Source organism: Rhinopithecus bieti, unplaced genomic scaffold (genome assembly GCF_001698545.2).
Source record: "Rhinopithecus bieti isolate Rb0 unplaced genomic scaffold, ASM169854v2 scaffold_3615, whole genome shotgun sequence".
Lineage (NCBI taxonomy): Eukaryota > Metazoa > Chordata > Mammalia > Primates > Cercopithecidae > Rhinopithecus > Rhinopithecus bieti.
Window position 1 is genome coordinate 1,931,392 of NW_016804369.1, and position 22,881 is coordinate 1,954,272.

The 22,881-nt window shown below is 42.0% G+C and overlaps 2 protein-coding genes across 2 annotated transcripts in view; one reads left to right on the forward strand and one right to left on the reverse strand.

The window, feature by feature from the left end:
• Positions 1-16,957, forward strand: part of PIWIL1 (piwi like RNA-mediated gene silencing 1) — a 65,439-nt gene extending 48,482 nt beyond the window's left edge. The window contains exon 21 of the mRNA XM_017867552.1: positions 16,787-16,957. Coding sequence (XP_017723041.1) covers positions 16,787-16,795 — 9 coding nt within the window. The 3' untranslated portion in view covers positions 16,796-16,957. The remainder of the gene's footprint in view (positions 1-16,786) is intronic.
• The window catches only part of RIMBP2 (RIMS binding protein 2), a 234,357-nt gene continuing 218,458 nt past the window's right edge, over positions 6,983-22,881 (reverse strand). Inside the window, exons 18-21 of the mRNA XM_017867548.1 lie at positions 18,583-18,686; positions 17,021-17,092; positions 10,498-10,632; positions 6,983-8,397 (exon numbers count right to left, since the gene is read on the reverse strand). Coding sequence (XP_017723037.1) covers positions 8,209-8,397; positions 10,498-10,632; positions 17,021-17,092; positions 18,583-18,686 — 500 coding nt within the window. The 3' untranslated portion in view covers positions 6,983-8,208. The remainder of the gene's footprint in view (positions 8,398-10,497; positions 10,633-17,020; positions 17,093-18,582; positions 18,687-22,881) is intronic.

Consider the following 22,881-nt stretch of genomic DNA (forward strand, 5'->3'; position numbering starts at 1 on the left):
TTCCCGTCTCCACTCACCCATGCACACCGCCCCTTCCCTTCTCCATTCACCCATGCACACCACCCCTTCCCGTCTCCATTCACCCATGCACACCACCCCTTCCCGTCTCCACCCATGCACACCACCCCTTCCCGTCTCCATTCACCCATGCACACCACCCCTTCCCATCTCCACCCATGCACACCACCGCTTCCCGTCTCCATTCACCCATGCACACCACCCCTTTCCCATCTCCATTTACCCATGCACACCACCCCTTCCAGTCCCCTGACCTCACTGCTGCCAAAGTGGATGCTGTTGAAGTTATTCCCTTGCCTGTTGAAAAAGTTTTAGCAAATGTACATGTGTCAGTATTAATTACTATTTATTTTTAGTTTTAAACTTAATAAAATTTACAGCATATCCTTGTCTACATTTGCCAGTTTTCTTTTACAGAGTTTCCTGTGTTTTAAAATTTTGCTCTAATCCAAAGTGAGAAAATGTTCATCTCTATTTTCCTAGAAGTTTAAAACTTTAAACCTTTAGAGTAGATTGAGTTGATTTTTGTATGGTCTAAAGTAAGGGTACAGTTTTCCTTTTCTCCATATGGAATGGACAGTCCTTTTTCACCTCCACTTCCCTTTCCTGAAGAGTGTCTTCTTTTCATTTTGGTTTTTCTTTTTGAGTCTCGCCCTGTCACCCAGGCCGGGCTGCAATGGCACAGTCATAGTTTACTGCAACCTCAAACTCCTGGGCTCAGGTGATCCTCCTGCCTCAGCCTCCTGAGTAGCTGGGACTCCAGGCATGCACCACCTTGCCTGGCTTCTTTATTTCTGCTGATCTTTCATTTAAACCTCACACACACATCAAAGCCCCATAAATGTGCAGGGCCATTTGTCATTGATCAGTTAGTGGATCTATTCCAGTATCAGCATCCCATTGTTACCTACATCCTGATGTCTGGTAGGACATGTTCCTTTATGATTCCATATGAATTTTAGAATTTATTTGTGACATTCATGAAAAATTTAAGATTTTATTAAATTGCACAGAATCTATAGGAATATGTAGGGAGAATAAACGATCTTTATGATTTTAGGTTTTACCATCCTCCAAATGGCTTATTTTCCCATTTATTTGAGTTCTAAAATGTCTTCCATCATAAAGTTTCATAGTTTTCTGTGTACTGATATTGTACATTTTTGTTGGATTGATTCCTAAGTGCTTTTAGAGTTGCCATTGTAAATGTTTTTCTTTTAAAGATTATATTTTCTAATTTTACAAGTATATGTAATTGAGCTTTTAATATTGCTCTTACATCAAGCTGCTTTAATACACTTTTATTTCTAATGATTTGCCGGTATTATTTCGTGTTTTCTATGTAGGCAGTTGTGTCCTCTGATGATAATTCTGTTTTCTCCTTTCCGATCTTTATGCTTTCACTTTATTACATTTTCTCCATTTAAGATGACGCCCATTCTAGGATTTTGAGAAACACCCTTTACCACATTAGCACTTTATTCACAGCTATCTAAGAGCTTTCAAAGGCATTTCTGTTGAGTTTTATTAGTTTTTCTACATCTATTGAGATGATCATATGGTTTTTATCTCTTATTCTGTTAATAGAGTTCATGTTAGTTTAAGATTTTCTCAGGTTCAATCATTCTTGCATTCCTGAGATAAACTAACTTGGTTCTTTTTTTGTAATATGCCATTGGCTTTTGCTTGCTGACATTTTGTTTAGAGTGGTTACAGTTATATTCATGACGAAATGGGCTTACAGTTTTTCATTTTCTTACTATCTTTGGTTTTGTATCCAGGTATACACTTCTCTTAAAATGTCTCGAAGGGTGTTGTCTTTTTATTTTTTTTATTTTTGGAAGGGTTTATATAAGATTGGGATGATCTGAGTATTTGGTAGGATTCTTTTTGTTAAACTCTCTGGGCCTGAAGTCTTTCTTGTGGAAAAAAATGTAACTATTACTTTGGTTTCATTTGTACTTACCATTTTTTTTTAAGCTTTCAATTTTTTTATTAACCAGTTTCATTATTTTACACTTTTGCCAGGCATTTGTCTGTTTTTTTCTGGGTTTTGTAATGTATTAATAGAGAGTTGATAATACTTCATCTTTATAAAGTCGGCTGTATGATCATGTTCTCTTTTCAATTTAAAAGTATTATTAGTGTCTTCTGTTTGTTGTGATCAATCTTTCCCGATGTATTTCCTCTAGTCTCGTTCAAAGTTAGTTCACATCAACGTCGTATTGTTGTTTTCTGTGTCACTGGCTTCTACTCTTTATCTCTTTTCTTCAGTTATCTTTTCTATCTAGTATCTTAAGTTCATTAGTGTGTCTTTTCTAGTCTAAAGTTGTACATTTCCCTTGAAGCATTGCTTTCCCTGTGTCCTGCAAGCTTGTCATGGTTTCATTGTAATCCTGCTCTCTCTGTATGGAGCTGATCCACAAATTCTTCAGAAGTGTATTTTTTAAAATTTCTAAGTTAGTGCCATTTGATAGTTTAACTTCCACTTAGTAGCCAGGGTTAATTTGTTGGAAACCAGAGCTCCTAACATGAACCCCAAGTTTTTAAAAAATAGTAACCAAGCTTAATTGTGATTTTGTGATGTATTGTTCAGTCTGATTAGCACTGTGACTGGTATTTTAGTTTTGTAACGAGTTTTTTTCTGTTACTCAGCTTCGTACCCTTAGTACTGCAGAGAGAATAGGTATTTTAATATGTTCTGATGTCTTCATCTCCAGGTTTTGGAATGTAATACATTTGAAAATAGTGCCGTGAGACAGTGGTCCACTGTCTCATGCTTCTGCCTGTCTCGTGAGAAGCAGTACTACCTTTGGCCAGACGATCTTTGTGAGGATGTTTGTACAGCAGACTGCCCCAGAAGATAGAGATGTGTCTCCCTCCAGAGCAGAGGGCAGGCATGCTTACAAGGCCAGGGTCATAAAAATAATATCTTGCTTCAGGGCAAAAGTCAGACAAGGTTACTGCCCAGTAAAAAGGACTTGGGGGTCCCGGAGCCCAGGTTTCCTGCTCATTCAGCCACCTGTGTGTGTGGCATCACCTGGTCCCATTCACTTTGGTCCTTCAGAGTTAGAGTTTGGGCAGCTGGTTACCAGGTATAGTCTTTTTGCTTCTGAGCACGTCTTCTGTCTCTGACTCAAGGATCTCCTGTCTTGTTCCCTACCCCTTATTCTAAACTCATTTGTCATAGCCCTTGTTTGGTTTGTTCCCTCTTTTTCTCCTCCTCTTCCCCTCCTTCCCTTTCTCCCTTTCTTTCTGTTGTTTTCTTTCTCTCCTCTCAAACAGGCGAGGGCTGTATGCAGCCCACCCATCACTGGGCTAGACGGTGGGCTGGCTTGACCTGTTCATTGTCTCTCACCTGCTGAGCAGCTTCTTCTCCAGGACCACTGCCTGCACAAGTTATCTGGTCCCTGTCTCACTGCTTTGAAGCCTCCTGCCTTCCCCACATGGTTCTCTGTGCACTGGCACATATGGAAAATCATAGTCCCAGCAGGTGCTGTCCCTGGGGCCCTTGTCCTCTCTCCCCTCTTCTATCGTGTGGACTGTACTCCAGGGCTGTCCCTAGAATGGCTGCGTGTGTCTCACTGTTCTCTCCCTGCTTCCTACTAAGTTCTTCAGGAGTTGCTGATTTGGATGGAGGACAACCAGCAGCACGTGGGCCTGAGGAAGAGGAAGGGCTGCTGAGCCCCGGGTTCTCGCCAAGGTGAGACCACCTGCCTTCTGACGGGCTCAGCTTCGGGAACAACGTGGGTGAGACAGCGCTGCGAATTCTCGCTGGGGCCTTGCTCTCTCTCCTTTTCCCTCACACTGTGTGGTGCTTATTCCCCAAATCTGATGCACGTCCAGCTGTCTCTACAAGGATTTTATTGGAAAATTAGAGGCAGCTGTTTTGGAGACTGCTCATCAAATGCTATCAAAAGGCAGTGTTGTTGTTTCACCCTCTCCTCCCCCATCCCTTTTCCTCCTACGCCATCCCCAGAGAAGGCTGTTAAGAAGGGACTAGAAACAAGCTTTATTGTTTTCAAGTTGTATAGTTATTTACATGTATCTTCTTCTTCTGGTAACTAAATGGAATAGGGACTGTGAACTACAGAATGGTCACGAGGCTGGAGGCAGACACCAGCTGTAGTAGATGAGGCCAAGCAAGCAGAGGGTCTGAGTGTCAGAGAAAATGGAGAAGGGCCAGAGAGGGGTGAGGATGCAGACAGGCCACCTGCGACACCCATGGGGCATGCGTAAGGGGTCTTTGCACCTTAACAGAAATGCTACTCCTGATGGGGGCCTGTGACCAGTCGCACCTTTGCCCCAGTCACCATCCTCACATGTGTGCATCAGTGACCTGGCGAATACTGAATATTGTGATGGCCCAGTTACCGTCATCACGTGTGTGCGTCAGTGACCTGGTGAATATTGAATGTTGTGAAGAATAGCTATCATTTCACTAGACCACTATGGGATTTTTTTTGTGAATTTACCACTTTTCGCTGTTATAATAATGTGATGCATTTCTTAGTTCTTAAATCCCTGCCTAGATACCTCCTTTTTCAGTTGGATTCCTAGAAATGAGATTCAGTTAAAGGACATAAACACACACGTTCAAGGCTTTAGAAAGTCACCGGGCCAAGTGCGTAAGACACACAATAGAGATTGCAGCCCCCACAGCAGGAGCTCCCATCCTCCCCAATGTCAGCGGTTTCACGTTTGGATGTTGGGTAACTTTGAAGCAGAAAAATTTTGCGTTATTAGTTTTTATTTATTCAGCTAGCGGAGTTGGGCATTTTATGTTTGCTGTCTGTATTTTACGGATTCCCTATTGACGTCTTTGGGGTGAGGTTCTAAAGGTAGAGAAGGCCCCTCCCATGCGTGTGGGTGGAAAGCCCGTACTTGGGCCTTCTCAGCCGTCTCTCTGCATAGCTCCTCCTGCTCCGTGGAGTATTTCCAGATAGGGTCAGATGTCTTTCGCATTCTTATATTAATTTCACTTTGACACTTGATTCATCCTCTTTTTTAGAGACTTTGGTTATTGTTGTTCTACCATAAGCTCTATATACTGTTTGCTAGTCCCAGGCATCAGTTCTGTGTGATGAGAGGGGCTGCAGGAAGGGGCTGTGCCAGCTGGCAGCACCAGGGCCTGAAGTCAGGCTGGAACAGTGAGCCTGTACACGGAGGTGCACCGAGCCAGCCAGGGGATAGCTGCATATTTTTTCTTTACCCACATGAAAGAGCACTTCACATAATAATGGTTTTCTTTTCAAAATTAAAAATGTTTAGAAGTATATCTTTTTTTTAATATAAATGAGGCTTTAAATGTAGTTTTCTTTCTTTTCCCAAAAGCTTCCATTGAGTTCTAGTCTTTGCCAATATACCTGCAAACAAGCTTTATTTAGCAGAACTTTTCCCAAGACACGTTCATCACTGCCACACCTCCTTTACCTCAGGGCCACAGAAAAAAGTACAGTAGAAATTTATGGAAAGTTGGGGCTTTTTGCATTTTTTTTTTGAGTGCAGCTTTAAATAATTTTCAAGAATAAGAAAATACAGTAAAGCTCATTTGGCAGAACACAGGAGTTTTGTGTTCTAGTTTAAGCAAATAGTTTATTTGAAAAGTGTTAGCAAGAGAATAGAAAAATGTTTATGTGAATGAGAAGTGACTGCAAAACAAAATTCGGCAAGAGTTTCTTATTTTGAATATACATAGGAAAGTCATAACAGAAAATAAAATTAAGAATTTAGGTATAGTTGTTGGTGGTTCAGTGAAAATTGTGCCTCTGCAGGTCCGGATGAGAATGGGAAGGTCATTCTGAATCAAAGAATCACTTGTTTTCTTTGGCGGGGGAAGGGGAGCAGCAGAGGCAAAGGGATGGTAATGTGGGGAGGCGCTCCTGGGGTCTGGGTGTGCACCCACTTCCTTAGATGCAGCGGGAGGAAGGGTTGAAGCCCTCGAACTGGAAGAGGAAATGGTTTCTGTTCTTTGAGTACTTTGTACAGTTTGGGCTTTGACTTTTAGACTAACCTGTGAAGACAGAAAATTACACTCACACTGGTAATGGAGAGCTTCCTAACTCTGGCGCAATTTTCGGTCATAAAACAAAAGCAAAACATGGTTTATCTTATCACTAGAAAAGGGAGATGGCTGAAGTGGCTGTCAGCTCAGTCTGGGAGGGAGTTGGGGCTCGAATGAGTAATTAAATGTGACTTAAGCACTTTGTTGTCCTCAGGATGGGTGCTTTGCTTTTAGGAAAATTGTACTTATAAAACGGGGTGGGGAGCGGGGGAGAAAAGCTAAGACCAGCTCATTATTACTTCACGTTTGCCTACATTTTCATACTTCGGGGAACTGGTAAATACTTTCAAAAAATTTAGAGAAACATTGGTTCTGGATACTTTTTGTTAGCAATTCTTCAACTTTTCTTATACATACGGTAGGTAAAAACATTATGGTAGCAATTATGAGCTAAATTATAGTTTCATGAAATTATGTACTTGAACTGTATTTTCATCTTGCCATAAAAGTGTGTTGGTTTTACCTCTTTTCTTTGAATAGACATCTGGTTATTTGGAGAATTCTAAAATAAGGCTTTTAGGAAAATTCTGTGTATTTGGGAAGTTATATTTTGTTGTATTATGTTGCTGTAGCTGTTCGTTAATTTCACTTGACTTCTAAAGCTGCCAGAGTGAATTAACTTGTGTTTGAATTCATCCCGGAAGTGCGTATACTGACTCTGTGCTAATGACCTTTTGTTTGTCACTGACTGAACTGTTACCGGTGGTATGAGAGTGTCACAATGTGTTGTCAATGGCTCCCAAAACATGGACCAAAATTATTTTTGGAAAAAAAAAAAACATACTCCCAGAAACGGTAAGGTTATGGAGCTTTTTGTAAACATAATGTAAACATATGAGAAAGGAATTCGGTTATCCCGCTATGATAAAATGTTTAAAACAAAGCGAATAAACAGTGTTGTATAAAATAACAAATTTTATTTCTAGAAAATATTTTACACTAACTGTGCACATGCACACACTCACACAGAGCTTAACCACACATGGATTTCCTTTAATAAATCTACCACATACTATTATATTACAATTTATAATAGAGTTTTTGAAGACACAATGGGGAAAGCTTTGTCATTCATTTATAAACCGTCCATAAATTACAAAAGAAAGGCAGTCTGAAAAGTATGTATAAAGAGTAAAAACAATTTACAAGTGGACAAGAATTACAAAAGAGTAACCATCAAATACATCTGCCAGCAACTTTGTAAGTCTTTTGTTCGAATGCCAATGATGAAGATGGGTATGGACTCATTTGGAGCAGATTTAAATGTAGCATGTTTTTGGTGTGGCTTATGCATTATGTGGATTACTTGTGTGCCATTCATTGCTGTGTATTTGGGTATGGCATTTTGACAACGGAAGTAACAGAAAACCATATGCCACAAAATAGAACATTAAAAGCAATGAAGATTAGCGGCTTTCTGGAAGGTTGGAGTACTGGTGTTTTACCAAACAAAGTTACTTTCTCTCCTTTTCACTTTTTTGAATGATTGAGTCAACATTTTCTGTGTGTAGCCTGGCTGGCTTTGAGAGACTGAAACTAGTATCTTAAAATGCACAGCCTGTACAACTTGATCTCGAACCACTGTGTCAGTGAGGATGAAGACCACTGAATGCACGACACGTACAAAGTATACACTGTGTTTTTATTAGACAGTACAAATCATTGTGCATTTATAAGGCAGAACATCAAGGCGAATTAAACTAGGAATTTCAAGACCAGAGTCAAAGTGAAAGTTATGCATTATGAGGCAAGCATTTTGAGAAGGGAGAAAGGTTGAAAATCATTCCTTTATGGGCGGATGACAGATGCACAAAGACTGGAATTACAGGTAGGGAGGGAGCTACAGGTGATAGCTATGTGCCCCCCTGTTTGTTAATAAGACGTCCCCTCCCACCTCCCAAATCAGAGCTTGGACAATGAGAGCGGACTGCCAGCGGTGACAGAGAGCAACCGCTCCTCTTTGTTCTCGAGGTTGGTTTAAAGTGGATGGTAGTGCAAAAGTGCATTTCTCTACTGGTGTCAGGGGAGAAGATTGGGTTTTTTTAGGAAGTACTTGAGTCATGAAAGCCCTAGTTTGGAATTAAAGAAAATTACATAGATTTGGCAGTTGTCCGGAAGTACATGAATCATTTCACTGCACCCAGCTTTTTCAGCAGTTTCTTGCCTTTGGAAAGCAGCCCCTTTTTCTTTTTCGAGGACATTTCCCTGCCTCTCCCAGGACTACCAGAACCCATAGATGACGTAGGTGACCCCGAATGGAGATGGACTGTGGGGGATGGAGCTCTCCTTGCTGTACCTGAACCCTCAGGAGGAACCTAGTAGGTACAGTGTTACAGTTTATTGAGTGTGTGAGCGCCAACAACAGAATTCACTTGGTAACATCGTACTGTCCCCGTTTCCCACCAGGAAAGGTCAAGGGGTTCCTTTGTTCTTTCAGTTGTTAAAGTATGCCATGAGAAGCAAAGGTCCTCTCCCACGGCACGCCAGAGAGAGGGCCCAGACACAAATGTGTGGGTTCCGTTTCTCTGTCTCAAGGGAGTGCGGGATGGCCATTGCTTTGGCAAAGCTAAGGCAGGTAATAATTCACTTCGTAAATGAAGACTAAGGGCAGGGGAGACATTATTTGAAATTAGGTTGATAGTAAAGTTGGCCGAGTACCCATCAGTAATCTTAAAGAGCAAAAGTTCATAAAGGGAATTTTGTTGTATTGGAAACTATTTAGTTATATAAAATCCTGATATTGTTAAAGTGCATTCCTGGGTTGGTTAGTCTACTATAGAAGTATTGGAGATGGCACACTGGTTGAAAGAAAAAAAAAAAACTAAAATGAACCTTAATTACAATCAAAGAAAGCTTAAAGGCCCTTAGTGGATGCTTGCATTATTTCCAAATAATTGAACATGAATTTTCCTCAGTAGACAGCACATGGTAGTATTTCAGTATACATTAAGCGCTTAATAGTGCTTCGGGGGGTAGACTTTTGCTCTGATACGTTACAGGACGACTTTACCTCGCTTCCTTTTACAGCGAAGCATGTGCCTGCGTTGACAGAGCAGCAGCATTCCTCCGGCCCTCCCTCCAGAGCAACTCTTGCCATGGGAGTGTTCAGTATTCAGCAGGCAAATGCTCTAAGCCAAGGGGCTTCAAGCTTGCTTGGATTTAAAATCAAGGTCTAACTCTAATGGAAAACACCTAGTAAAGCATCCCAAAGCACACCTGAAGATACCATCTATTCCATCTAATGCGATCGTTTGAGCTGCGTGCTTCAACTTAGTATTGCATTGGTATACCAACAACTCCGTGTTGCAGCAACTTCTCTCACAGAAGGTTGTGCTTTGAGGAGGAGCATAGCCCTCTGGTAAGGTAGAGGCAGGGTTAAGGAAAACACGTGCTGGCCGTTCAAGCCAGCCTTTGGAGTGTTCAGAGCCAACACTCGATCGCCTGTGTTCACTACTCATCTGCTTGACCTTGGGTTAAGTTTCTCAAGTCAAACTTCCTATAGTAAACATGTTTGTTAGGTTGTGCTTTTTCCAAGAGTGGCTAACAATGCAATATGCAGCTCTATGTAAACACACAGCTTGTGAAGAAATATGTTCCCAATGTTGGCCTTTCAAATAGTCTTAATGCACATAGTAGGAAATGATGATTAAAGATGATTTGCTTCACTATAAATTCAGTTGCTTTACAACTGAGACCAAGTAATATTCTGATTATTTAGGTCCAATAATTTTTTGAGACATATTTCTTTTTATCTTTTTTTTTTGTTAACCCCACAATGAAGCCTTAAGTCTACCACATTGGCCCGTTTAAGGTAGCTTAAGTTGGTATCTTTATCGGTATCTTCAGTTGCTCACTTACGTGAAGGCTACATTGCCTGATTAAGGTGTGAAATGAACACTCTTCTTCTGTTTCCAAGCAGATGAGCAAAGAAATAAAATATATATATATAAAATATAATATAAAAACTTGCAGTGATGAAATAAAATAAAAATGAGATACTAAACATGAATGTAATCTAATAGTTAAATATGCTTGAGAAGCCCTTGGATCCCTGTGAAGAGACTAAAATCCTAACAGAGGGCAAATAACCTTCATTGCCCACCAAATCTGAAGAGGAGCCATCCCCTTTTCATTCTGGATCAAACTGAGATGTGTTTCTATAATGTAGGATGGGACATTTCTTTGTGAGTAAAGGCAGATTGATTAGAATTGAAAGGGTCATTTTTCTTTTGTAAAATGAGTAAGATTTAGAATTAAGAATTTTTTAGGCACAACTCTAATGGAAGGGCAGAGGAAAAAAAAATCAGGGTATATGCTTTTCGGCCCAAGATATAAAAATACCAGTGCAGAGATTGTATTAAACCACATATGGCAGAACGGGACAGAGATTTAAAAGGCTAAATAGGTTTGCTTACCCTTTTTGCCTTTGAGCGCATTGGTGTATCTTGAGAGTAGTGGGATGGAGCATCAGAGAGATAGACTTCGACGTCGTCAGGCACTTCTTCCAAGAAGTTTGAGGGCACAAGGCCTTTCTGCCCATTCAGCTCCCCCTAAAACACCAGGGATGAAGCAGAAGAACAATTTATTTTTCTAGAAACTCACATCTTGCTTTAGCTAAAGGAATACAGCTCAGAGTACAGGTAGATGGTGAGTTTATTCTGGTTCAAAAGTGGCAGGACTCGAAAGGACTCTAAATTAGGGTTTCCAGATTTTCCTCAGCAACACGCAGAGTTGTAAGCCCCTTTCCTGGGGTCTTGATTTTGCCTGTTCAGTGGGGAGCTGAGGAATCTGCCTTTTGGCCAAGGAGCCCCTGGAATTCTTAGGATCAGGCTTCTGAAGGAAACACTCCTTGGTAGAGCTCATTTAGTGGTTCTCGAGCCTGGCTGATCGGAGGCACGAGGGAGCTGCTAAAAACACCATCGCTCAGCACACCAGCCCAGACCGATGACGGACACCTTCGGAGAGAGGGGACCCGGCGGTCCTAACATGCCGGCAAGCTTGAGAGCTACTGATCTACTCAGCCTTGAGATTGCCCTCCCTATTCCTCATGGACATGTTCTTACCGTAAACATTCAAACAATATGGGGAAAATGAAAGTGTCTGTTGATACTGCCTCAGACATTACTGCTTCAGGTTGGTATATGTCCTTCCAGATCTTTCTGCTCATTTACATGTCTATGCCTTGTCTAAAGTCAAGATCCGTAAGTCCAACCGCCTACTGGTCATCTGCACCAAGTGGCTCACGAGCCCACCATGTCACATCTTCCCCAGACTCTCATCTGCCCCTAAAGTGCCTAAACCAAGTTCAAAATTGGCTGGCTCTGAGCAACACGGGATCCTGTTTCTCTGTGTATAAGGTCTAGGAAGTGACATGAAGAGCCCTACTGCATCAAAACACCTGTGCGGTGAAGGCCACAGCAGAGTGATGAGCACCTGTGGAATGGGAGCAAATGTCTGCAAGGCATCTCTCTGCTAACAGGTTAATATCTAGAACACAAACAACTTCAAAAACCCAATTAAAGACGTTTCTCCAAAAATGAGATTCAGGTGGCCAACAGGCACATGAAAAGATGCCCATCACCATGAATCTCCAGGGAAATGCAATTCAAAACCATGTAGTAGCACCTCACACTACTATCAGTAAAAAAAAAAAAAAAAAAAAAAAAAAAATGGGAAAAACAGGTACTGGTGAAGATACGAAGAAACGAATACTCGTGCACTTTTGGTGGGAAGGTGAGATGGTGCAGCTGCTATAGAAAACAGGATGGCAGTTTTGCAAGATGGAAAGAGTTCTGGAGACGGATGGTGGTGATTGTTTGCACAATGTAAACATACTTAACACTACTGAACTATATACTTGAAATGATTTTAGATCTTTTTTTTTTAACTGAGATAGAGTCTTGCTGCGTCACTCAGGCTGAAGTGCAGTGGCGTGATCTCAGCTCACTGCAACCTCTACCTCCCAGGTTCAAGCAATCCTCCCACCTCAGCCTCCCAAGTAGCTGGAATTACAGGCATGTTCCACCACGCCCAGCTAATTTTTGTATTTTTAGTAGATACAGGGTTTCGCCATGTTGGCCAAGCTGGTCTCGAACTCCTGACCTCAGGTGATCCACCCGCCTCAGCCTTCCAAAGTGCTGGGATTACAGGCTGAGCCACCATACCTGGCCAATTTTAGATAAATTTTATGTAGATTTTATCACAAAAAAATAATTGGAAGAGGCAGCCCCACATACTTCCTGCATCTTCCTGTTCAGCAACCCTGCCAGGTGCACACTCACTGCCCTGCCCTGCCCCACTCTTCTGCTTGGACCTTGAAGATCCTATTTTATTTACCTGTGACTACCCTGGGCCTTCTCTCTCCGGCTCCATTATTAGCTTATTTTTCTCTGTTGACATTACAGACTATTTCGAGGCCACCTATCCTTTTTACTGTGCATGTGCCCCTGGCGATTTCTTCCTATCAAGGGTTTTAAATAACATCTAAACACACAGACACTCAAAAGTTACAACCAGTCAAGTTCCCCCCTCATTAGGTCCAACAGCCAGATTTCTCCTCCAGCCTTAGAAAAGAGTCTTCCTTTGGTTGAGCACCAGATGGAGTAGTTGGCTTATATTTGGGGACTGTGTTCTGTGAACACACACAGCTTTATGCACCCATCTCCACTGGTGTCATGCTCACACCACAAGAGGCATGTGTACACCAATCCGCAGAGGCTCCTGCGGAGCCAGGTCGCCAGGCCAGCCCCTGCTCTGGCTGAGTAGAACGTGGGTGGAACTGCCTGCACTGGTTATTGCTCTTGTTCTTTTGGGCTGAACACACATAGCCCTAGTAAAATCCACGTCAGAACGCACATGTGCCACGTCACTCCCCCATGTCTGATGCCTCTACCACTGCATGCTACTGCATCTGAGGTGACAACTGGAGCTGCTTGCGGTGTGAACACTGCTTTGGCCTAAGTTCCATTCCATTTGGAGAGGCTCAGATGTCCTGTTCATACCCCTCAAGCTCAAGAGTTTCTAAGCCAGGTTTTCCATTCAACACTGTTCTTATCCTTGCAGTCTCAAGGGCGCCCATCGCCTAGGTCAGAAACTAAGGCTCCCCCGGACGACATTCTCTGTCCCTCTAACTGACAGTCTGAGCTCTGGATAAGATCATCTTGAGTCTGCTTCTTGTCTGCCTTCCCCTGGTACTGACATAGTTCAGGCCATGTTTCCTGCCTGGACGGCTCCATATAGCATGTTACCTGGCTTCCTGGACCCACTCCCATCCCCCTTTAAAAGCGTACCAACAAAACCCTTTACAGAATCACTTTCTCTAAAAAAAATTTCACCTTGACCTTTCCCTTCCCTCCTCAGTCCCTCCATAATCTGATTTCTGCTTCTCTCCTATGCCTCATTTCTCACCACTTCTCTATTTGAGGCCAAACAGTAACTACCTGGAGGCCTAATGTCCAGACAGAATGGGAATAGGCTGAAAGGCAGAAAACACCAAAATCACTTCCCTCCCAGTTTTCTCTGTGCCCCAGTCAGTGAGAAGTTCACTCGTGTTTGCATACCTCTCTGGATTATCTTCCGTACCTTAGTACGCCACGTGATGGATGCTTTTGACATAGGAAGGTACATGATTTAAGGTGTACAGATACCGAGATGCTGGGCTACAGCAAGAACAGCACGAGCTTGAAAATATGATGGGGTGTTCGAAGTCTTCAGTGTCTTCAGTGACTTAATGGGGGCTGATGTAAATTAGGAAATAGCAAAAGGAGGAAACGTCCAGGTAGCACAGCAGGGGTCCCTCGGGGCTCCCTGCTTACACGTGTTTTATTGATACAGGATATAGCAGAACAGAGAAAGAGGAGGGTGATATTATAATATTAGGATGGTGGAGTATTTGAGTTTGCTCTCATGAGATGTTTAAGGTTACAGATATCAGAAAACGAAGTTCCAAGAAATTTAAGATTTTTGGTATCAAATTAGGTGTCCCCTGTCATTGTTTATCAAATAAGAAATATTTAAATGAACTGGGCAGTCCGCTCAGTGAACATGACCAGCAAAATCATCCTAAAACTATTTGGAGGAGTGGTCAATAAACAGAAGCATACATTTAATATTAATTTAGATCTACTTTCCACTATAATATAAAAATCTAGGCAAGACTATTCAAGAAACTAAGAAGACAAAACATAACTCAGGAATAGAAACATGCAGACAAGTTAGAAAAATCTTTTTGAATTCCAAGAAAGCACCATGCCCGTTGTTTCTACGTGTGAAAATCTAAAAGAAAAGTGCGTTCCTCTAAAGATGCCTAGATTGTTAAAAACTGACTCGATAAGATAACCATTTAAGCAAATGAAAACTGCAGTCTAAAAAGATACTGAACCTAAAGGATCTTTGGGCAGATTCTAATAACCTTCAAATTATAGTAATTCCTATGTCACTCAATCTGCTCCAAAGTATAGAAAAAGATTGAAGTCTTCTTAGTTTATTTGGTAATTCTAGCATAATCCTGATACCAAAAGCCACAACAAAGGTATCCAAAGAATATAGATTATTATTATCTCTGGAATATAACTTCTGAATAAAACAGTAGTAAATCAACTTCCAGTGCCTTAAAAATAGTATTATATATGATGGCCAATAATTTACCAATGAAAAATAAGCATAGCAAACTAAAACTTTCTAGCATTATAAAGGATACTTTCTTAGCATTAGAAAGACCATCTATCTTTATTGATAGTCTAACCTACATATAACAGTGTAAAACATTAGTGGTATTCCTACTAAAATACATATCAAGTCACAGATTTCCTCATCTGCTATTCAGAGTTGTTCTAAGTGATTAGTAAGACAATTAAAAATGATGACAATTATAAATATTGATGAAGAAGAGGCAAAATAATGACAATCTGGGGGGGACCCAAGGGAATCGGTGGATAACAGAAGTAAATGCATTCAGAAAAGTGATTTGTGGGGGACATGTACACACACACACACCTTTCCAACATGTTTTCTAAATAACCAGTGGAATATATACTAGCGGGAAAAATCATTCACAGTTGTAATAAGATCTATATAATTCCTTTTTTGTTTGCTTTTGAGACGGAGTCTCGCTCTGTCACCCGGGCTGGAGAGTGCAGTGACGCGATCTCGGCTCACTGCAACCTCCACCTCCTGGGTTCAAGTGAATCTCCTGCCTCAGCCTCCAAAGTAGCTGGGATTACAGGCACATGCCACCACGCCCGGCTAATTCTTTTGTATTTTTAGTAGAAACAGGGTGTCACCACGTTGGCCAGGCTGGTATCGAACTCGTGACCTCAGGTGATCAGCCTGCCTCGGCCTCCGTGTGAGTCACCGTGCCCAGCCATTGGATCTGTATAGTTGCTAAGAGTAAACTTAAGATATATAAAGGATGTGTAAGAATAAATCCCTGAATCTTGTCTGACAGATGAAAGGAAAAACTTTTTAGAAGGAGGTACATGCTATGTCCGAATTGAAAGACGATACTATGTCTGTTTCTTCCAAAAGCGAAATGTACCTCTAAACAAAAAATTATAGATTGGTTGTGGGGGTGGGACTCTTTACAAAATGACCCTCCCAAATGTAAAATGCATGATAAAATACAATAAGGCAGCATGGAGTAGTGTTAAAGTCCATAAATACTCTAAGTATTAAATTCCTATTTATACTTTAATTTTAAAATGTATCACATTGTTTATCATTAAATGATTTTTTTAAAGTAGGGAAAGTGCAGATTATTTAGTAAATGTGTTGAGACATTAGTTCTCATAGTTAGGAAAAGATGGTGGATACTTGAGATTCACATATGGAAAAGGAAACTATAAAATCGAAACAAAATGAGATGATTCTTTCTATCACGTTGAAGGACCTTCCAGGCATGACCCCCAAGGCAGAAACATCTGACCACATACAGACGTAGAATTCATCGTCAATAAACAACAAAAATGGAGAACACACACACACAAAGTTAAAAAGCAGAGGTTGGGCTGGAAGTAACTATTTGAAACACATGTGACAAAGTATGAATATCCTCACCAAGGGCTGAACTCTTAAAAATCAGAAACCAGGCAGAGGAGAGCGCCTGGAAATTCCACACATGCCTGTGGCTGCAGCATCTGTTTGACTCAAAGAGAAACCTACCGTCCAGGATGTCATCGCTTCTTGCCGATTCTGATAAAGGCAGCGGGGGAGCAGGCGGAAACACCTGTGCAAGATGGGGACCCCCCACTGGGCTCTGCACAGGGTCCTAAGTGGCCCTGTGGGCTTCTGGTCAGGGAGGGGGTAGCTACTTGCAAAGGTGCCCCAGCTGCAGAAACTCTGAGATAACCCCACCCCCTTTCCTCCCTTCTTTGCCCCAGGGAATATTCAAGAGATGCCCCAGGGGAACAGAAAAGGAAGGAGGGTGGCTCTGAGGTCCTTGCCGGGAATCACCCGCAGCAAGGTGGGGCGGGGTGTTCCCTGCTGCTAACAGCAATAGGCTCTAGATAAAAGGAAAGGGAGAAGTCCTAAAATCTGGGGTGTTTTAGTTACGTATTTCTTTGCTTATTTGTATTTCTTTCTTTTCCTACAATTTATTTCTGACCTATACAGTAAGTAATCTAGAAACTTAAATGGTTTTGTAAATGTTTGGGTGGCAGCAGTTTAAAAAATAAGAATACGAATGTATTTGTTTTGTTTATAATGTAGATCCATTAAAAAGACTCGTATTTGCAAGGAAGAAACAACGAAGTTCACAGTTCCAACTTTCTAGATTATCTATAACTCAGCAAAGAGACACGCCAATGAAGCAACACTGTCAGCAGCCGTGTGAAGTTCATGCCCAGTTTTAAGAGAAGGAACAGACTAGCAAAACAAAACACACAAAATAAATGAAAAAGAATACAATCATAAATGGTGCCTCTTGATATTTCCAAAACTTACATAATAAAATCCATCTTCATCAATTTCACCAAAAACGGTGATAATATCTCCTGTGCAAAATGTAAGTTCAGCCTGTGGAGATGAAACGTCAAGTTAATAGTATTTTTCTATACAAAAGTAGTTGTTTTTTTAAAAATAAGTTCTCTATGCGTTCCCTTACTACTTGAGAATTTCTGGTATTCACCGACCCTTTCAGTCAAATCAAGGTAGAAGCTAATGAATGGTTCCGTCCACAGTCTTCTGGAAAGGAAGGACAAACCAAGATAATGCCCCCCAAAAGAAAATGCCACAGTGCTTTGATTTTGGCCGAAATTCAAGATTATTACCATGTTCTACTGGTAATACATTTTTAAAGCTAGTGGAATAGTTAACTGTAAAAACCTGGAATATTAGGGAAATGTTCTCTGTAGTATAAGGACCATTACATAAATATCCTTTCACTGAGTATTTTAAAACCTACTCAATTATTAATGAAACATCTATTTATTTGTCAAGACAGAATCTCACTGTGTCGCCCAGGCTGGAGAGCAATGGCGCACCCTCGGCTCACTGCAACCTCCGCCTCTTGGGTTCAAGCAATTCTCCTGCCTCAGGCTCCTGAGCAGCTGGGACTACAGGTGTGTGCCACCAAGCCTGGTTAATTTTTATATTTTTTAAAGAGATGGGGGTTTGCCATGTTGCCCAGGCTGGTCTTGAACTCTTGAGCTCAAGCAATCTGCCCACCTCCCAAAGTGCTGAGATTACAGGCGTGAGCCACCACACCCAGCCTGAACATCACTTTATTCAGTGTCTATTCTGGGCCAGGCTGCAACCCTGAGTCAGGTGGTGTCAAACACGCCTCACTGCCCTCAGGAGTCCAAGCGACCCAGCACATTTCAGTTCACAGTCACCAAGCAGAACATGGAAACAGAAATCTAGATGATATTAACAACCAAACACGTTTTCTTTCTAAATGTAAAAATGAGGGAATATAGTTGGCGAACCAATGGCTTGTCAGAGAGCGCCAAGTACTGTGTAACCTGGGTTCACATACATCTGGTCATCTCAGCTGGTGGCTGCAGAGACTGGAGACCCCATCTCATTTCTGAAGGCAGCGGTTTCAGCCTTCGAGACACCAGGCATCCCAAGCGGTGCTGGGCGACGCAACCTCACCTATCACTGCTTTCCTCTCTACTGTTCTGTTCTATGTGTGGGGCCTACTGCTTTGCTTTTGTTTGCTGACCACATGTGATGGGCTTTTATTTCTCTCCCAAAGATGGCCCTCAGGTGGCAGCACCATTAGATGTGGATGACAGATTGCTCTCTCTGTGGTGGCACAGGAAAATCTGGGCCACAGGGACAGGGCTCGTCAGGGGCTGGCCGTGTCCCTGGGAATCCCATGATTTCTCTCCTGCGTGGCCATGTCTGTATCAGCTATCCCTCGGGTTGGCAGCCCTTCCTACGGATGGTTTGGAGAGAAGGAATGAGAAGGGGAACACACGTGGCCTCTGTGTGGTGTACCACGAGGGAAGGGATGGGGTGTGGTTTTGTGTCCGTCATGAAGCACAGTGTTTGGCTGGTACCTCAACATCCACGTTGGGCGAGCTTTCTCTGGGGTCATAGTCATACAGGGCCACCATTCTCCGGGTTGATACTGAATGATGCCTGCCACTTCTTCTGCTTCTCTCTGTTCAAATCACAAGCGGGGAAGAAAGCCATCATGATGTTATTTCAAACTTAGTGGCGTCCCCCCTCCTTCCGTGTCACACAAGGCCAATGCAGCTGCGACCTGGCATCGCTATCAGGGCCTCATGCTCCCGGGCACTCACATCAGCCAACGTCTCTACTTTGGGTCAGTCGTCCGGGACTCCATATTCTTACGTTTTTGCTGTAGTATGGTTTCTCCCCCTTAGAGTAACATAAACATTTTCCTTCCTCCAGTCTGTCCATTAAGCCAGTGAGACTCACATGAAGCACAGGGCTCTCAAACAGCAAATTTAGACGGCTTTGGCCAGCACAGGGAGGCCGTAGCTCGTGAGGCCCTGCACAGTGCACGGTTGTGACCATTGCTCTGGGAAAGCCCCACAGACACCGTTTTAAAAGTGCCTGTTTGTGTAACTGTGGTGGCATGACAAAATCAAGTCATGCTCCCCTGAGTGGAGGCAAAACTAAGGCACCGTCCTCAGGAGAAGCATGAATATAAACAGGGATGCCTTCTCCACCCAGCCCTATGGCTTCCCCCATGCTGCTTCCCTGGCATCCTTCCACTGTGGTTTAGCAGTGGCCGTGGAGAAGAGCCCAGCTCTGCACAGTCGACTTAGAGGTGCATTCCCACAGCCTGGCTCTGTCTCTGCCACAGATGGGGGCCTGGGCGTCATCCCAGCACACTCAGAAGCAAAAGAAGGGGCTGAAGAAGAAGTTGCCCTAGGCTCTGCCCAGCGTGAGCGCTCCACAGAGATAACAGGTGAAAACTCTCGGGACGTAAGGAGGCCTCAGTGGAGAGCCACAGGACCTGGCCCAATCAGGAAGCCCGTCAGACTGAAGGTGTGGGGCTGGGAATGACTTTCCTCCTGGCGAAAGTTGGCATTTGTGTGTTTCTTCTCAACACGGCTACTTTCTGCTCACATTTGATTTGGGGAATTCCAAACATGCAGATGAACACCATCAAAGGCAACTATCTTAACGGCCGCTAAAGTCAGCGATGTGGCTTTTCAGTGGCTTTCAGCAGGTATAGGGGCCACTTGTGTAGACCTGCAAAATTCCAGCGATTACTCCCCTTGGGTTCTGGTTACAAGCCACTGCTGTAGTTTACAGGACGCGCACAAGCCTCTGTGCACGTGTCCTCTGTCAGACCTGCACATGTGTGTCTCCTTGCATTATGACCTCACCCAGAGGTTAGTGTTTCTCAGCATTCTTCATGTTACAGGGAATGTTACAAGTATGACTTCGGAAAGGTGGCATAACAACATACATGTACTTCTCGCTGAGGTAGAACTTACATACACTAAGGCTCTTTCTAGCGTGCAGTACTTTACTTTGTGATAAGCACACACGGTCCAGAAACCCCACAACAATCAAGATATACACCAGCCATGGTCCTCTGTAGTCACTTCAGCCCAGGTAACCACGGATCTGTTTCCTGTCCCAGACTTTGGCCCTTTCCAGAATGTCACTAAAAGGGACTCATACAGAATGTAGCTTTTGAGACAGGCTTCTTTCATTTGGATGATGCCTGAGATTCACCCTTGTCACTGACTGTATCAGCAGTGGTTCTGTTCCATTGCTGAGTAGGCTCCATTGTGTGGGGCACCTTCAGTCACCAGCTAAAAGCACCTGAATTGTTTCCACATTTTGATGACTGTGTCATCAAAACATCAAACATATTCATGTACAGTTTGTGTGTGTGTGAACATAAGTTTCCCTTTCTTTTGGGTAAGTGTATAAGAGTGAAGTTGTTGGATTGTATTGTGCATATATAAGTGCATATATAACTTTATAAGAAACCAGCAAACTGTTTTGCTGAGGAGTGAGGCCATTATCCACTTTCACCAGCAGTGCAGAGGTCCACCTGGCCCACTTTGTGCCCACACCTGCGACGGCCAGTCGTTTTAATCTTAGCCATTCTAAGTGTGTGTGCATTGGTTTCTCAGGGTGGTTTTAATTTGTATTTCACTGGTGATGTTAAGCATCTTTTCATGTGCTTATTTGCCACCCACATATCATCTTTGGTAAAAGGTCACTTAAATATTTTATACATATTTTTATTGGATTGTTTCCTTACTGATGAGTTTTGAAAAGTCTTTGTGTATTCTGAACACAAGTCCTTTTCCCAAAGGGTTACTTGCAAGTATTTTCTGCCAGCTTATGGCTTTTTATTCTGCACTTTTCCAGCACAGAGTATTTAATTTTGGTGAAGCCTAACATTGACTTTTTCCTTTTATGGATCATGTTTTAATGTCCTGTCAAAGAAATCGTTGCCTGATTATTGTCAAGTTTTCTCCTGCGTTTTCTTCTGGAAGTATTAGAGTCTTAATTTTTATACTTAAAAGTATGATCCATTTTATTGAAGTTTTAATATGATGAGAGTATGGGTTAAGATTCATTTTTGGCATATGGATGTGCAGTAATGCCAGCGCCAGTTATTGAAAAGAGCATCCTTTCTCTGTTGAATTGCCTTTTTACCTTTGTCCAAAATCACTGGACTCCATATGTATTAGTCTGTTTCTGGACTTCATTCTGCCCCATTAATCTACGTTTCTATCCTTTCTCCAACACCACGTTACCTCAATTAGCTTACCTCTACAGTAGTAAGCTTCCATTAGCTTACGTGAATCTTCCAACCTTCTTGTTCTTGTTGAAAATAGTTTTGGCTATTCCAGTTCCTTTGCCCCTCCATATACATTTTAGAATTAGCTTGTTGAATCTATATAAATCCCGGCACAGATTGTGAATGGTCTTGCACTGCATCTGTAGGCTACCTTGCGGACAGCTGACATAACAATATTAAGTCCATGAATATGATCTCTCTGTCCATTTATTTAGGTATCTGATTTCTTTCCTCAGTGTCTTCTGGTTTTCATCATACAAATACTGCACATGTTTTGTTAGATTTAATGCTAAGTAGTTCATGTTTTGTTGTGTCATTGTAAATGGCACTACTTTTAAAATTTTTAATTTCTAAATTTTCATTTCTCACATATGGAAATACAACTGATTTTTGTATATTGACCTTGTATCCGTTGAGGTTGCTACACTCCATTTGTTAGTTCTAGGAACTTTCTTATCCTTTGAGATTCCTTGAGATTTTCTAAGTAGATTTCCATGTCATCTGTGAATAGAAAAAGTTGTATTCCTTCCCTTCCAGTCTGTACGCCAGGTGTGACTTTCCTTCACCATGTCGCCCTAGTTATGACCCCCAGTATGATGTGGAAAAGGAGTGGTGAGGGCCAAAGTCCTTGTCTGTGCCCAGTCTTAGGAGGATCGCATTCAGCCTTTCACCATTAAGGATGATCGTTTCTGGCGATGGCGGGGGTTGGGGGGGGGCACGTAGCTATATCAGGCTAGGTTCCCTTGGCCATCCACATTTTAAAAAATGGAATAAAAAACATTTAATCTAATTGATAATATAAATCAAGTTACCATTCCTTAAAAGAAATTCTTGTATACTTTCTGGGTCTGTGGTGTACAGGGCCTGTATTCTCTTCGAAACAGGGTTAGTCCGCTTCGGGAAAGAAAATCTTAACAAAAGTGGATAGGGGGATAAAGGGCTCAAAGATCCTCAATCTCATGGGTTTAATGTGGGCGATATATTCACACTAAACCTTGACTATTAGATGTGGATTCTATCTTGAGATGATGCGCTTATTAATGCCAAAAAAGGTTGAAATGTTTTGATTTTGTGATTATCCTTAAAACTATGTATAGTGTTTGAAGCGCTGAATTTTGTCTTTGAAGTCTGATTTAGAAGTTAATCAAGTTTTGAAGTATTAAACCTTAAATATGAATGCTATAAAACTGATATCTCTCTACAGCATTTTAGAAAAAATAGAGGCTTTTTTTGAGACAATAGAGGCTTTTAAATGAATACATTGTCATTGTACATGGAAAAAAATTTAAAATTCATAAATGTAATGTTGCTTAAAATCACTGAAAATAGTTTTCTGCATTCTCACGGGGCTTGCAGACTGGCTTAAGATAAATGAAGGAGTTTCACGTCTACCCAAACTAAAGAGGAAAGAGCTTTTGTGCCTCTTGGATAAGCAAAGGTCACCTAAAGAATGAAAGGCACTCCCCTGACCACCCACTGAAATTCATTGTAGACAGGCTGATGTTCAAACCATATTACCAGAAGGCAGCTAATCATGTGTTTTCTAGATGTGATG